Source organism: Pimephales promelas, chromosome 19 (assembly GCF_988280905.1).
Source record: "Pimephales promelas chromosome 19, fPimPro1.hap1.1, whole genome shotgun sequence".
NCBI lineage: Eukaryota > Metazoa > Chordata > Actinopteri > Cypriniformes > Leuciscidae > Pimephales > Pimephales promelas.
In genome coordinates this window covers 13560850-13577150 of record NC_142787.1, presented here as the reverse complement: position 1 = coordinate 13577150, position 16301 = coordinate 13560850, and the positions used below count along the sequence as shown (strand labels likewise).

At 36.9% G+C, this 16301-nt stretch overlaps 1 protein-coding gene across 1 annotated transcript in view; it reads left to right on the top strand.

Annotated features, from left to right (window-relative positions):
• The first annotated feature begins 3483 nt into the window (after positions 1-3483).
• The window catches only part of notch1a (notch receptor 1a), a 34383-nt gene continuing 21565 nt past the window's right edge, over positions 3484-16301 (top strand). The window contains exons 1-6 of the mRNA XM_039679214.2: positions 3484-3983; positions 6533-6605; positions 13568-13830; positions 13913-14251; positions 15510-15632; positions 15730-15963. Of these exons, the coding sequence (XP_039535148.2) occupies positions 3920-3983; positions 6533-6605; positions 13568-13830; positions 13913-14251; positions 15510-15632; positions 15730-15963 (1096 nt within the window). The 5' untranslated portion in view covers positions 3484-3919. The remainder of the gene's footprint in view (positions 3984-6532; positions 6606-13567; positions 13831-13912; positions 14252-15509; positions 15633-15729; positions 15964-16301) is intronic.

Sequence of the window (16301 nt, the reverse complement as noted above, 5' to 3'; positions counted from 1 at the left end):
TGACTGTTATGACTCAGACAAACCTTAAAGTGAATGACTTAAGGGTCAGGAGCTCAACTAAAACAAACATTGATCACGTGACTTACAATTATGATTTTCTCCTTCAGCTATTTGGCTTGTTAGCATCAGATGTCTTCAATATTGGCAATATGAAATAGAGAGTTCTTCATATTCTAATTCAATTCTATCTTATTCAGATATTTTTGTTTATTTTTTGTGTGTGTAAATTTGACTAATTGTAAATGGTTAACTTTTAAGGAATGAGTTCGATTAATTATTACTCAGTTCTAATTTGTTAAATTTAATTAATAATATTGCTTGTAATCCGTTGTCACAATTTTTTTGATTATAGATATAGCGTATTCATTTTTACAGTGTATTCATACATTTCATTTAAAATGAAGTAAAATCTCAACTTAAATATTTTTAGTAGTGGAAACTTGGCCGGCTTGTTGGTTTAACTTAAAAAATTAAGTAACCTGCACTGTAAAAAAAATGTTGTTGTTTTAACTTAAAAAAGTAAGTAACCTGGTTACCTTAAAATTTTAAGTTCACTGAAAAGGAAAAATTGAGTTAATACAATGAAGGAGATTGATTTAATCATCAGGAACTCAACATATTATGTTATCGGAACTACATAAATTATTTAAGTTGATTTGACAAAAGAAAAAATGTGATGACAAATCATGAAAATATTTTTTTACGTAAATGCTTACTTGCTAATTGGTAACATGGCATAGCAATTGCTGAATGAGTATGACAGTCTAGCTTATATGTTAGCAAATTAGCTATGTTTTTGTCACCCGCCAAAAACGGCAAATAACTCTTCTAGCATAGCAAAACATCAAATATTACATTTAACATTAATCTTGGACAAAAAAAACTTTACAATTTTAGCATTTACTCCACTTCGAGTGTGGCAAAGTATGCTGGGAAGAAATACCAGCAGTTTTAGTTATATTTAAATTTGTCTAAATTAAAAGAAACAAGTTCATAAAACTCAAACCACAATTCAGATTACTCATATTGTGTCAGTTGTGAACTCAAAAAGAAAAAGAAAATTCCAAACTCATAAAAGTTGATATAATATGTTTAATTTGAGTTAACCCAACTCAAACCAATTAATTATTTTGAGCATTAGGGTTTACAGTGACGTTTGTAAAAACAAGAAAAAATAAACAAACCAAAAACTTTTAAGTAAATTGATTTATTTTTAAGGTTGTCTACACATTTTTAATGGTGAACAAGACAAAAATGTCATGTTCACCAGTAAAACATGTAAACATTACCCATGCAAACCTCAAACCCTCTCTCCCTGCATGTGAAATGTGTGTTCAAATGGGAAGGAAGGGAGTTTTAGGAACAGAGGAAAAAGGAAGTACCGCTGTTCTCTAATCAAAGTAGGCTAAGTGAATTTTGGTGACTTTTTTGACCTTAAACTTTCCTCGAACTCTTTTGAGATTTGCATTTAGGAATCAAAATGAAACTTCAGTGGGCACGACAAGAGTTTTTTTGTCTGCTTAGCTTGTCAACAGTTATCTAACGTTCATCAGTTACAGTTTTGGCACGCTCTCTTTCTTTCGCCCTCTCATTCAACTTTTTTTTAATGCCCTGCAGTTGCAGATTCCACAATAAAACGGTTCCCACGGGTCGACACACACAGACACGCACACATATCGTGGGTGCTGTCAAACATTATGTGTCATTACTATGATTCCTCAGGCAATGAAACTACACAAGCAGTTTCATGCCAAAAAAGGGGGTGGGGGGGGGGGGGCAAACAAACTTGTATATGAACAAAAATAATATGACAGAAATTGCATTAGTGCATTTATATGGATTGTAAATAGAAACATTAAAAGAGAAATTATTGCACCTATAAGATCATAAGTACAGCGTATAGGTCAATTAGAGGTCATAGAAAGGGGAATTCTTCTGACATGATTGATCTTTACCAATTGATAATTTTAGAGATGACTACTGGAGTGCTGAGAGAAAAAATTATTATGACTAAGAAACAGTGTGCCCACATTTACCAAAAAGTACTGCTGTGGTACCACGGTAAAGTGACTGTATCTGAGAAAAACTATGATATTTGTATACAGTATGTACGTATGATAACATACTAAGCCAACTACTTGTTTGAAGGTCTATGATCTTGAAACATGCAGCATTATTCAGTGTGTAGACTGAAACAGGAAGTCAGGGCGGGACATATCAAACAGCCCCTCCCCTTTTTAAAAATAGCCAATCGAGTTTAGTTTACATCACAGCTCGGCCAGAGCCCTCGGGAAAGCTGCGGTTTCCTCATAATCTCTAACCGTTTCTCGTCCTAATCTCCTCCGTATCACTTCAAAATATAAAATTCAAAATTCTGTGGGTCAAATGGGACCGATATGTTATGTGGTCTGCGTCGACTCGATCAAGGGAGTTGCGGCGGTCCACGTGACATTAACGTGAAACCAGACTTCATTCGCCCCCAATGGAAAGCATATTTACGCTGTCTGAATTGTTCTCTATCCCCAACATATTGCAGTATGTGCTGTAGAAAACATGTGGAAAACAGTATATGTGTGAACAAGTTACCGATTTAAGCTGTAGCTTTATTTATAATGAAGGGGACGGGGCTTTAGATTCTAGAGAGCATTTGATTGGATAGAAAATCTGATGAGATGCTAAAGCGAGAGACTGTGAATTTTTAATGGATTTAACTTCTAAATGCGAATTTTGACATTGATTTGGTGCTCATTATAGACCATTTCACAAGATGTAAACAATACTGGTCCAGAAGCACTTCCTGTTTCAGTTTGTAGGCTAACTGTTTTCTTTATTTCACATGTAAAGAAAACATCGTAAAGATGTTTGTTTAACTTTTTGATTCAGTTTCAAATGTTCTGTTGGTTGTATTTTATCCCAGCTTTTATATAGGCCTAGTGTTAAAAAACTGAAACAGGAAGTGCTTCTGGACCAGTGTTGTTTACATCTTGTGAAATGGTCTATAGATAACAGCAAAAGTATCATAGACAGTGATTACAGGCTAACATATTTATAAGCCAAAAAAAAAAAACTTTATTTCACTTTAAAATGTTCACATACAAGATACTACATGTACTTTTAATCTGTTCAAAAACACAGAAAATGTGTTATTAACCATTCAAAACAAACATGGTATAACCATGAGTTAATGATGGTACCATGTAAGGAAAACACAATATATTGCACAATCACACATCCATGGCATTACCATACCATGTGCAAAAAACTCTTAGCTGGTGATACGAAAACATTTTCCTCCTTTAGAAATGGGCGACAAAGGACACACACTTTCAGCTTTGGGTCTTGATTTGTTAATGGGGCCACCCCCCTCTTCTATGGGTCTGAACTGGCGCCAACAGAAAGCAGTGATCCGCCCTAGTCCCTCCTCAATCCTCTAGACGGGATGGGACAGGAATAAACCTGCATATCCCACATTTATCCTGGGAAGAAAGTGTGAGAAAGTTTTTTTTTCTTCCCTCGCGGTGAAACTAAACTGTACAGGGAGTGCACTCCCATGTTCACTTTTTTTTTTCCAGATGAAGGAAATCTCTCTCTCTCTCTCTCAGTACCTGCGCGGATGGATAACGCTCGAGCGTGAGAAGTCGTTTAGATTCAGTAGAGCTCGCGACGTTCAGAGTCCCACGCGACAGTGACATCAGCGCACGCGCACGCTCACGCGCGCTACGAGCTGAGAATCAAGCAGAGTTCCCACGAGCAGCAGCGACAAGAGACGCTCTCGAGAGACACTGGGATTTATTTATTAATTAACACGTATATTTATTCAAACTCTTTTGCACTTTTTGGGAGATTTAAAGAAGACTTCAGGGGATCTATGAGAACTTCAGAAAGGATTTTACAGAAGTTGTAACGCCGAGGCGGAGTTATGAACCGTTTCTTGGTGAAATTAACGCTACTGACGGCAGCATCGCTCGCGGCGGTGGCACAAGGTAGGCTATCAGAGATCAATGCAAAATTGCAAATCGAATAACTTTTTTTTTTAAATCATATGCATTTAGTCATTTAACTCTGTTTTGATTCATTTGATATTTCCAAACTGTTCTGATTTGATTTGCTCGGGGATATTTCTGCAGAACTTGTTGCACAGAATATTCTGATATTGCCATTGATATCGATAAGCACACAACTTCCACAACTCTTTCTTTCGTTTCCATTATTTTTATGTAATTTATTGGCTTTTGTTGTTAAGCACCAACGCATCCATGTCATTGATGACACAAACTACAAAATCAGCAAGATATCAGTTGTGTAGCCTTTAAAATCCAACATAGAATACAATAACAGACTTTCAGAAAGTTATTAATATGTATTACAACTCGGTCGCTCTTTCTTTCTAATATGGGGTGCACAGGTAGCCTATATTTATATTCATTGTTGATTCTGTTGATTTCAAAGTGTAATTGAGTGAAAGTTTAAGTCTATTTGGGGTAAATTGGACCACTTTTTGACAGCCGCCTCAATGTGTCTAAAATCTCTTTTTAATTTGTTCATTCACTAATGTAACTTTGGCGAGTAGCCTAGTTCCTTGTTATTATGTAAAGATCGCATATGCATATCTACACATTAAGGTTGAGTAACTTCAGAACTTTATGACTGTAAGTGCTTGATTTCTGAAGTTATTGTGGCTGTTTTTTAGTGTTCAGGATTTTTGGTCTGGCGTCCCTGATGTTGATTGAGTTGCATTGTGTGTGGAGTCTGGAGGAAAGCGATCTGTGAGTGAATGAATGGAGGAGGAGGAGGAGGGGTTGTGCTGTTGTTCTCGTGCGCTGGTAAACAATGGCTCGAGACAGTGTTTTATAGGCTCGTGCTGGACTCTGATTCCTTTTGTCCGCGCGGCGTGGGCTCTGCAGCTGTCGCGCGCGCCCCTAGACCCCCCCCCCCTCTCTCTCTCTCTCTCTCTCTCTCTCTCTCTCTCTCTCTCTCTTTTTTTTTTCTTCTTCTTCCTCCTCTTCCTCCACACACGCTCCCGTAGAGGAACCGAGAGAAGACAGACAGGGAAATGACACAAGTAGACAGAAGAGACAGGAAACGAAACAGACGCTTAATACGTTTAAATTCTTCACATTTCAAGCCTGAGGTAAACTAGTGAAGAAAAGAGAGAAATGATGCTAACAAGGAGTTTGTGGGGGTACCATGGTACAATAATGGTATTTATTGTACCAATTCTGCAGCCCATATGTATATTCACTCACAATGATACTTCAGATGACCCATGGCCATTGAAAATGAAAGGATTAGGATTTTTACATTAGAATTTCTGGAAAATAGCCTATAATTTATTATTTTGTATTACTTAAAGGGATGGTTCTCCCCCAAATTAAATTTGTCATCTACTCACTCCCAAGTTGTTTTAAACATGCAGAATTTTATCTCTTCTTCTGAACACAAAAGAAGATATTTTCAAGAATGTTGGTAACCAACCAGTTGATGGACCCCATTGACTTCCATAGTGTGTTTTTTTCCTCCACACTATGGAAGTCAACGGGTCCGTCAACTGGTTGGTTACCGACATTCTTGAAAATATTATCTTTTGTGTTCAACTGAAGAAACTCATACAGGTTTGGAACAACTTGAGGGTGAGTAAATGATGACAGATAATATTTTTGGGTGAACTATCCCTTTAACTTCCATTACATTTCATTATTTAATGTGATTAAATACTATTATTTTGATATTTAATAACTCGTAGAAAAACTTTAAAAGGAGAATCACTAGTGGTGTAATCTATAACGAGGACCAGTCTGAGAGTTTTGACTTGGAGCTTTGTCTCTAGACAGTCGTCACCAATTAAAGACGGCCTGCAGGCAGCTGGTTTCATTCAACAAGTGCACAACTGCGGTCTATGGTGACTGGCTTCGATGTGCTGTTAATCCCTAAAGTGTGACATTGCACGCTCCTGCTAAAAAATACACTTCCCTCCATCATTGGACACATCTGGCTTATTAAACCATATTGAATGCTCCCTCAAAGTCAAATGTGCACATCCTATTCCTAACACTGTCAGCTAAACTTAAACTAGTGTGAAGCTGATATATTAATACTGAAACCGGAAGGAGTGTATTTTAAGTGTAAACCCTTGTTAAAGGCGGACTGCCACATGGAGAGGGAATTGTAGAGAATGTGGAGCTATTTCCAGGCTCAGTGTTAGATAACTGGATTTTTCGGGATCTTTTTAGATGAATAGTCAAGAACCATTCATCAAGAACCCCCCTCCCATCAAAGTCAGTTATTCACAATTCAACAAAAGGCCAGTGGCTCTCCATCGGGGCTACAAAACAAAGGGCTTTGGGCCCTTTATTGATGTCTGTAGGTGGCAAGGTTCTTTTGTAAGAAGTTAGCATGTGTGTTTGCATTGACAGGTGTGCTATGGGTTGTACAGGTGGGTGGGTGAATGCAGGTTTGCCCTGGTTTTCTGCAGGTGATCTGTGTGGTGTAGTTGATTGCTGGGATGCACTAACATATGTTTGTGTTTGTTCAGGGCAAAGATGCTCAGAATACTGTCAGAATGGAGGAATATGCGAGCTCAAGCCAAGCGGGGAAGCATCATGCAGGTATGTTACAAAAACATTAAGCTGTCCTCTGAATTGTTCAAGGTTCTTTGGAGAACCCAAAATGGTTTCTTCTATGGCGTTGTTGGAACTGTTGGAAGAGTTTAGGAGTTTTTTAAGTTCCACTGAAGTTTTTATTCTCTAGTTTTGTGGAAAACCATTTATTTTTTGGTGCTAGAATCCAAAACACGGATCTGAAAAACTTTTCCAAAATTTTCCAATGAACCAAAATGGTAGTTAAATACCATGTTTTTAAAGAAGTGTGTGTGTATACCTGTGTATTTGTTTTTAAGCTGAGATTCCATCTGTAGGACCAAACCCTTCTTAGCAACCAGACAAAGCTCTCAGCATCTTTCGAGTGTGTGCGCATGTGTGAACGTGCACGCGGCCATAGTAATTTGGTTTCAAACTTGGATAAAAGACCCCCCTACCAACCCCCCAGTAGTCCGTTGGTGCCCTGCTGCAGTGGGACGCTGCTTCTGTCAATGTCTATTCATGCCATTCAACCCAACAGCTGGCCCTCACCTCCTATTGTCTCTCACACACACACACACACTTAGCAAGCATGGAATAAAACTTGCATCTATTCTTATAGGATGCATACACTAAGATTTGCTATGATTTTTCCATCAAAATCAGATTTTGTTGTTTATTTCAGTCTTTTTTGCTTTTATCTGTTATCCTACACTCTCCGGAGGCTCTCTTTCTCTCTGTGTGTGTGTGTGTGTGAATGGTGCCTTTTTTGGAGGGCAGATGGTGGAGGGGGTAATAAGATTGCAGGAGCTCATGAGAATGGCCTCAGTGTGTGTGTGTGAGACTCTAAAGTGGGGAAATTCAAATGCAAACAAGTGTGTGAGACTGTTAGCCGCATTTCTCCTTCTCCATTTAATTCTTTTGCGAAAATGTAATTAGGAAAAGATTGCCATATCCTTTGTCAATTTTACACTTTCAAGTTAAAGGAGAACTCAGACGCAAAAATGAACCTTTGGTCTAATAAAACATTGTAGTCAACCCTTCTCTGAGATTTGTTTTCATGATAATCGAATGTAAAGAGTTTTATCTCTAAAAAATGTTTAGCGTATAACGCTAGTATATGGTGGCGCATAGAATAAGTAAAAGAAATCGCTAGTTTATACCACTAACAAGCCTCAAAATAGCCCCACACTAACACAGTAACATAATGAGCGTCCATACATGCAAAACGAAGCATTGAGAACTTTGTAAGTGTGCAGACCGTTTAATAAGAAGATACTTTATGAAGACAGTTCACTTCGTGTATACAGACAGGAGCCATCTTGGAAAACAGTCACGACAAGTCAAAACACGAACCTCGTGCTGAGTGAGCTGAACTGTATGAACGGCGTTCGGGGATCGACTTATCGAGACTATTTCCAAAGATGGCTCCTGTCTGTATGCACGAAGTGAACTGTCTTTATAAAGTATCTTCTCATTAAACGGTCTGTACACGTACAAAGTTCTCAATGCTTCGTTTTGCATGTATGGACTCTCATTATGTTACTGTGTTAGTGTGGGGCTATTTTGAGCCTTGTTAGTGGTATAAACTAGCGATTTCTTTTTACTTATTATATGCCCCATATACTAGCTTTATACGCTAAACAGTTTTTAGAGATAAAACTCTTTACATTCGATTATCATGAAAACAAATCTCAGAGAACGGTTGACTAGGTACCGATGTTTTATTAGACCAAAGGTTCATATTGCGCCGGAGTTCTCCTTTAAGTTCTGGTTGTTTGCTGGTTTATTATAGATGGTTGCTATTGCTATGATTTTTCGCCTTTTTGATGAAAACATGCGTTTTTGTCTGTGCATGAGTTGCTGCCATTATGTTGAATTAAAATAAAGGTTATATTTATGGGAATCTATGGTTCCATGAAGAACCTTCAACATCCATGGAATCTTTCCATTCCACAAAAGGTTCTTAAAGGTGAAAAAAATAAGTTATTTAGTATTTTTCAATGTTCTGCACACTAAGAAAATGGTTCAATGATGGTTCTTCTCTGGCATCACTTTTTTTTTTTAAGATTGTGAAGTTGCTTACTGGTTTGATGTTTCCTTTCAAGTTTATAACCTGGACTATGAGCAATAATAACATTGATAATTGCCTTTAGTGCCTCTAATTAATGTATTAATCAGTTTAGCAAAGAAGAAAGGAAGAGAGAGATTTTTCTGTTGAGTTGCTTGAGCACACGTTCAGTGGGAACCAAATTCTGAACATCCTGTTGTGATGACCCCGTCAATAAACAGGAAGATTTTTATTTTTTTTTTATCCCAGAATATCTCATTTGAACTTTGACGCCTTTCCTGTGTGGTCCGAATCTCCGTCTCGGAAATTGTTTGTAAATCACCAGTGTGTGTGAGTTCGTAAGCGTGTGGGGATTTCTCTGGCTTGTTGCATCTGAATTGAGGTCGGCCCACTTGTTAACGTTCACATGAACTTCTGACATTTAGTGAGATGATGTCCTACTTTTCGTCGAGTTGAGTGTTCCTGTAATGATCTTTGATGACACAGGCTCATTTATAAAGCAAATAATCTTCATGCGAAGTGGTGAAACTCTGAAAGTCTATAGTCATACTAGATTACATACTCATTCTATACTAGGAAACTTGACCTATTTGGGTGATTCCATATTAAAACCACTTATTTCAAGTATTTGTAGTTGTGGTCAGAGTTATGGAGGTGTTATGTATAGTAAGCTAAGGCGTGTTACTGTATGTATGCGCAGCAGTATTGTTATTATCTAATACAATTAAAAATCACTTTTGTTAACTGAAATGAAACAAATATTAGATGAAGAAATTCAGCTCGAAAAACTGAAAAGCAAAAATGTAAAAATGTTGCCTTTGTAATTAACTGAAATAAAATCGGTTTAAGTGCTAAAATAACTAAAACTGAAGTAAAAAAAGTCAAGCAGATGACAATTACTAAAACCCTAAACTAAAATTAAAATAGCAAAATTAAAAGTAATAGCTAATTCAAAATATGAATACCAAACTATAATAATAATACTAAAATAACACTCTGTAGTCTTCTAAAACATCCATTCACCATGTCTTTGGTCATTCAGATGTACTGATTAGCGAAAACATTTTATTGAATTAAATACTATTTTTAACTATGTCGTGTGTTAAAGGAGGAGTAGTTCACTTTTAAAAAAAACTTTTGCTGATAATTTAGTCACCCCCATGTCATCCAAGATGTCGAAAAGAAATTAAGATGAAAACACTCCAGGATTTTTCTCCAAATAATGGACTTCATTGGGAACCAAACGGTTCAAGGTCCAAATGAGAGTTTCAGTGCAAACTGTTAAAAGGGCTTTAAACGATTCCAGACGATGAATAAGGGTCTTATGTAGGACCCTTCGAGTCATAATTAAAAAAAAGACTTGTTCATTTTGAGTCACAAATGCTCATCACAGAACAGAGAAAAGCGAGTATTTGTGCTTATAAAACTTTAACATTTAATTTATTTTTTAAATGACCGCTAGATAAGATCCTTATTCATCGTCTGAAATAGTTTAAAGCCCTTTAAAGCTGCACTGAAACTCTCATTTGGACCTTGAACCATTTGGTTCCCATTGAAGTCCATTATATGGAGAAAATCCTGGAATGTTTTCATCAAAAACCTTAATTTCTTTTCAACTGAAGAAAGAAAGACTTGAACATCTTGGATGACATGGGGGGGAGTAAATTATCACCAAAAGTTTTTTTTTTAAAAAGTGAACTACTCCTTTAATTCTTCTACTTTCTCAAATCATAAGTGCACTTTGTCTTTCTAGAAGTCAAATGTTCCTGATTGTATCCTGATGATTGGATAATGTCAAGAGCTCCAACCTATTCCATGCTTTTCCACGTTTTTGGGCTTCGTTTTTCTGGATATGAATGCAGTTGCAAAATGTCATAACGCAATTCATAATTCAATTCCTGTGTGTTTTGTTAGTTTTTCGGTATATGAACATCATAAAAGGTTCTTTGACTCCTGAACATTCCACAACACCTGACATCAGTTCTGGAACTGTTGGAATGCTGGAGGGTGGGAAGCTAATTGGAAGCGTGGAATCAGAATTCCAGAGTTGTCATCTGAATCCTGGAATGCTGTATGACCTTGCATTACTGGTTGTGGTTGGATTGGTGACCGCTTTTGGCTGGGTATTATAGTGATGGCCAATCTAAGTGTGGTGTGTTTAATTGCATCATCACTAGACGTGTGTGGTGTTGTGAATAACCAGAGTTATTTGTAGAATAAAGCTCTGTGTGTGAGCAAGAGACAGACTGTTGTGATGAACATACGTTTCTAAATTTGACCTCGCACCAAATTCGTGTGAAACAGCTTGTGTGACTTCAGCTTTCTACCTTTTGTTGAGTAACTTCTGCATTTTTAATATTTCACTTAAACTCACACTTCCATGTCATGTGTCTAGTTTGGTTTAGCGAAATGCTTTTCTGCGATCCTCTTCTCTGAACTTAATGTAAACCTAAAAGATTTAGGTTTGTTTAAAAATCAACTCGCTAAAGCTCTGAGAACTACGATGGAATGGTTTTGTTGATTTTAAGTGAAGTGAGCGACTTAAATCTAGTTAGTTAACATTAGTAAGCTAACATGAACTAATGAGCAATATATCTTTGACAGAATTGATTAATCTGTTATTAAAAATCCAATTCTTCATTGTTTGCTCATACTAGTTATCATTGCATTACCTAATGTTAACAGATGCTTCTTTTGATTTTAAAAATGTATTGGTAAATGTGGAAATGAGCATTAAGATTAACAACTGCTCTGTTTTTCATAGTTCGTTCATGTTTACTAATGTTAGCAAATGAAACCGTATTGTAAATTGTTACTGATATATCAGATTTGATAAGTCACTGCCTGTAGTGGCCACCAAAACACAAACTGACTCAAATTGATCTGTTTGATAGAAATATCTCATGTTTGCAAAGGTGTGAACACAGCTCAGTCTGAGGGCCAGACGAATAAAAACGAAAGTTTGCTGTTTTGATTCTCACTGAGGGGCAGGAAGTCTGTGGTGTGAAAACGCACACACACACACACACACACACACACTTGCACAGAAGGCCACGGCAGCAGCAGATGGTAGACCAGCCCACTGGAATGGGGGGGTCTGTTGCCTGCAGTCACAAATGTGCTCCGGGGTCACAGGTCACCGCAGCATCTGTTCAGAGTCGAGTCTCACACACACTCCTGCTCTCGGACCTGTTGCCGCGGCGGGCTGCAGATGACTTCTGCTGCTGCCTCTGGGGACAAAGAGACAGACTGCGTTAATGCCTCAAGTAAACTCACACACTCATCTGCGCCTGCAAGTGTTTGCGTTGGGATGTCTCTATTATTAAACTACTGCATGTGATTGGCAGTTGTATTGTGATTATCGCTACCAATTAACATACTCGATTTGTTGTCATTCATTTTTTACATTTATTTATTTAAAAAATTATATATTTTTAGATTTATATAATGTATATGCTTATGTGTGTGTGGGTTTAATATATACATATACACATGCACACACACACACACACACATATATATATATATATATTTTATTTTTTTTGCTGTCAAATTGATTATATATTTACAAACTTTTATGTTAGATGTGATTAATCGATTAGACAGCACATAAATGTATTTCTATTCATTTAATCTTTTTGTTAAAATTACACTTTAGTGCACTACATACAATATTGATATTTTAAAAAGTTAATTAATATATTATTAATACATATATGTAGGTATATAACAATATATACATTTCTTTTCTTTTAAGAGCAATTAATTCATTAAAATGCAGTGCGCTACATTTTGAAAATAAATGTTATATATTTTTGGCCAAATTTCAGCAAATGTTTTTTTTTTTTTTCAGTGTAAATTTTAAATTTAAGAAACATTCAGCGCTAATATATCTACAGTGATGTGTTTAATAAAGACAAAACGAATGAATGAAAATGATAAATATGGATGAAAACAAATCATGTCTATCGAGATTCTGTGCAGATAAAAGTGAGATTACCAATAGTTTGGGAGGGGCGGAGTTTTCTCTTCTCTTGGGAGCTGCCTTAGTGACCTTATGCCACTCGCCATGGCAACAGGCTTTGGGGGAGGGGCAGAGTGCAGTGGGAGGGGCCTGCAGCACAGCTGCCCTTATTTATGCACACACCTGCTGCAGCACACACACACACACACACACTTGCATGAATAAATGACACTGTACTATATCTTTTACTTCACATTTTGAAATTTTCTTTAGAGGCTGTTGAAGAAAGTGTTCAGAAGTGTCATTTGAATGTGTCCATATGAGAGGGAGAGCATGTGACTCTGTGTGTGTATGTGTGTGTGTTCTTGTGGTTCCTGATCGCCCTGAGGAATTTAGATGAGTCCGAACAGTGTCTTTCTTTCACACACCGTTTATACACACACACACACACACACACACACATCTACGTTTACTCGGCCATCTCATAGATTTCTGCTGTTTTTGTATAAATAACCCTGACCTGAAGCCTAAAAGAAAACATTTGTTGGTATAAATAAATAAAAACAAAAAAAAATAAATGCATATAAATATGAATAAATGTTTAAATATGTAAATATAAATGTATTAATAAATAAATAAATAAATGTATGAATTAAATGCATATAAATATCCTTTACTTAAAAGAAAATATTAGCAATTTTAGATTTTTTTTTATTTATAAAGAAATATAAAGAAATTTAAATAATGCATATAAATATGAAAAAATTAATGAATGTAAATGCATTTTTAAATATTGAATTATTTATATATATATATATATATATATATATATATATAAAAGCTTTTTTTATAATAATAACTTTTTACTTGGAAGCTTTGTCATATTTAGCTCACTGTTATTATCAAAGTATTAAGTATAATAATAATATAATCTGTGTGCTTTCTGTGATTCATTAGGTGTCCTGCAGATTTCGTCGGGCCCAAATGTCAGTTCCCGAACCCGTGCAGCCCGTCGCCGTGCCGTAACGGAGGTGTTTGCCGTGCACGGACGCAGGGGAATGACGTGGAGGTGACCTGCGACTGCGTCTTAGGATACAGCGATCCACTCTGTCTGACACCTGTCAATCATGCCTGTATGAGCTCCCCGTGCCGTAACGGCGGCACCTGCTCTCTTCTCACGCTCGACACCTTTACCTGCCGCTGCCCACCTGGATGGTCAGGTATGACCAGCACCCAGACTAGATGCTCTTCCTTGTGAGTTGGAAGATAAGTTAACCTCTGCTTTTTCTTTTATGTGCATAGGTAAAACATGCCAACAGGCCGACCCGTGTGCGTCGAACCCCTGTGCCAACGGGGGTCAATGTTCAGCGTTCGACTCGCACTACATCTGCACCTGCCCTCCTAACTTCCACGGCCAGACGTGTCGGCAAGACGTGAACGAGTGCGCTCTCTCTTCCTCCCCCTGTCGTAACGGAGGCACCTGTATAAACGAGGTGGGCTCGTACCTCTGCCGGTGCCCACCGGAGTACGCTGGCACACACTGCGAGCGCCTGTACCACCCGTGCCACCCCTCGCCCTGCAGGAACGGAGGCACATGCTTACAGACCAGCGACACCTCTTACACCTGCACTTGTCTGTCAGGTAAGTGTGCCTATTTGTGTGTCAAGTTTGCCATCTTTTTTGGGGGTGGGGGTTAACAAAGAATATTTTATGAATGAATATATAAAAGAATATACACTACCCTTCAAAAGTTTTAGATTGTTAAATGCTTTTAAAATAAGTCTCTTATGCTTAAGGCTGTATTTATTTGTTCCAAATGCAACAAAAACAGAAATATTGTGAAATAAGAACTGTTCTCTATTTGAATATATTTTATTCCTGTTATCAAAGCTGAAGTTTTAGCATCATTATTCCATTGTCACATGATGCTTCAGAAATCATTATAATATGATTTAATGCTCATGAAACATTTCTGATTATTATCAATGTTGAAAAAGAATTTCAGGATTTTTGATGAATAGAAAGTTCAAAAGAACAGCATTAATCTGAAACCGAAAGCTTTTGTAACAGTATAAATGCCTTTACTGTCACCTATGATCAATTTAATGCGTCCTTGCTGAATAAAAGTATTAATTTAGTTAATTTCTTTAAAACACATTTTTTTACCCATATAAAACTTTTGAATGGTGGTTGTATGTATATATATATATATGTGTGTGTGTGTGTGTGTGTGTGTATGTGTGTATATATATATATATATATATATATATATGTATATATGTATGTGTGTATATATATATATATATATATATATATATATGTATATATGTATGTGTGTATATATATATATATATGTGTATGTGTGTATATATATATATATGTATGTGTGTATATATGTGTATATATATATGCATGTATGTACATATATATGAGTGTATATATATATGTGTGTATATATATATATATATGTGTGTATGTGTGTATATGTCTGAATACATGCACAAATAAATTTTTAAAGAATATAAATTAAAAAAATATGAATAAGTATAAATGAAATAATATTTTCTATACATTTTATAGACATTATTTATACTTCAGTTGCATTTCATTTCAGCCTACAAAAGTTTAATAGTTATAAAACAATATACACGATAATAATATTTTTGAAACCAATAGCTTTTGTCTTGTTAGCAGAGGCTGATAACCCTTCATGTGCTCAGTTACTCATTACCAGCATGTCAATCTTGCATTGAGTGCGGTGCTTTTTTGTTGTAGTTTATATTTAATCCCAATGAGTGACCAAGATGACTGAGTTAATCACTCAAGCACATAAACACAATCTGTATTCGGTCTCAGACTCTTTGATGTGTACTAATTGTGAATCATTTGTCTCTCGCAGGGTTCATGGGTCAAACGTGCGAGCATAACGTTGACGACTGCACCCAGCATGCCTGTGAGAACGGAGGCAGGTGTATAGACGGCGTCAATACGTACAACTGCCATTGCGACAAACACTGGACCGGTACAACTTTGTTATACTTTACAATAACAATAAAAATGCAATGAAAGAAATATTTTGCCTCACGTCGCATTTGACCCCTGAACCCTTCTTTCTTCAGGTCAGTACTGCAGGGATGACGTAGACGAGTGTGAACTCTCGCCTAACGCTTGTCAGAACGGAGGAACGTGTCACAACACCATCGGAGGGTTCCACTGTGTGTGTGTGAACGGCTGGACGGGCGACGACTGCAGCGAGAACATCGACGACTGCGCCAGCGCAGCGTGTTCCCAAGGCGCCACATGCCACGATCGAGTCGCATCTTTCTTCTGCGAGTGTCCACATGGCCGCACAGGTACGTTTGTTTGTGCAACTTCCATTTTTTTTTAATTCCTTTGCCATCTTAATTTTACCTAACATGTTATTTTAGTGTTATTTATATTTATATAGCGAAATGGTCTATTGGTGTATGGTATGTTAACGTAACACTTTAACAGTTTATTCAGCTACACGATAGCATAAAGAACATATACCTGGAGGCTGAATAGGCTATTTTAACATAAACCAGCGAGTCCAACAAGCAAGTTACCTGTAAGCAAGTTCACCATATCACTGAATCCATTGAATTCTTCATCCTCGGTGTCGCTTCTGAACAACTCCGCCGTCTCGTGGCTGTAATGTTTTCTCTTGGTT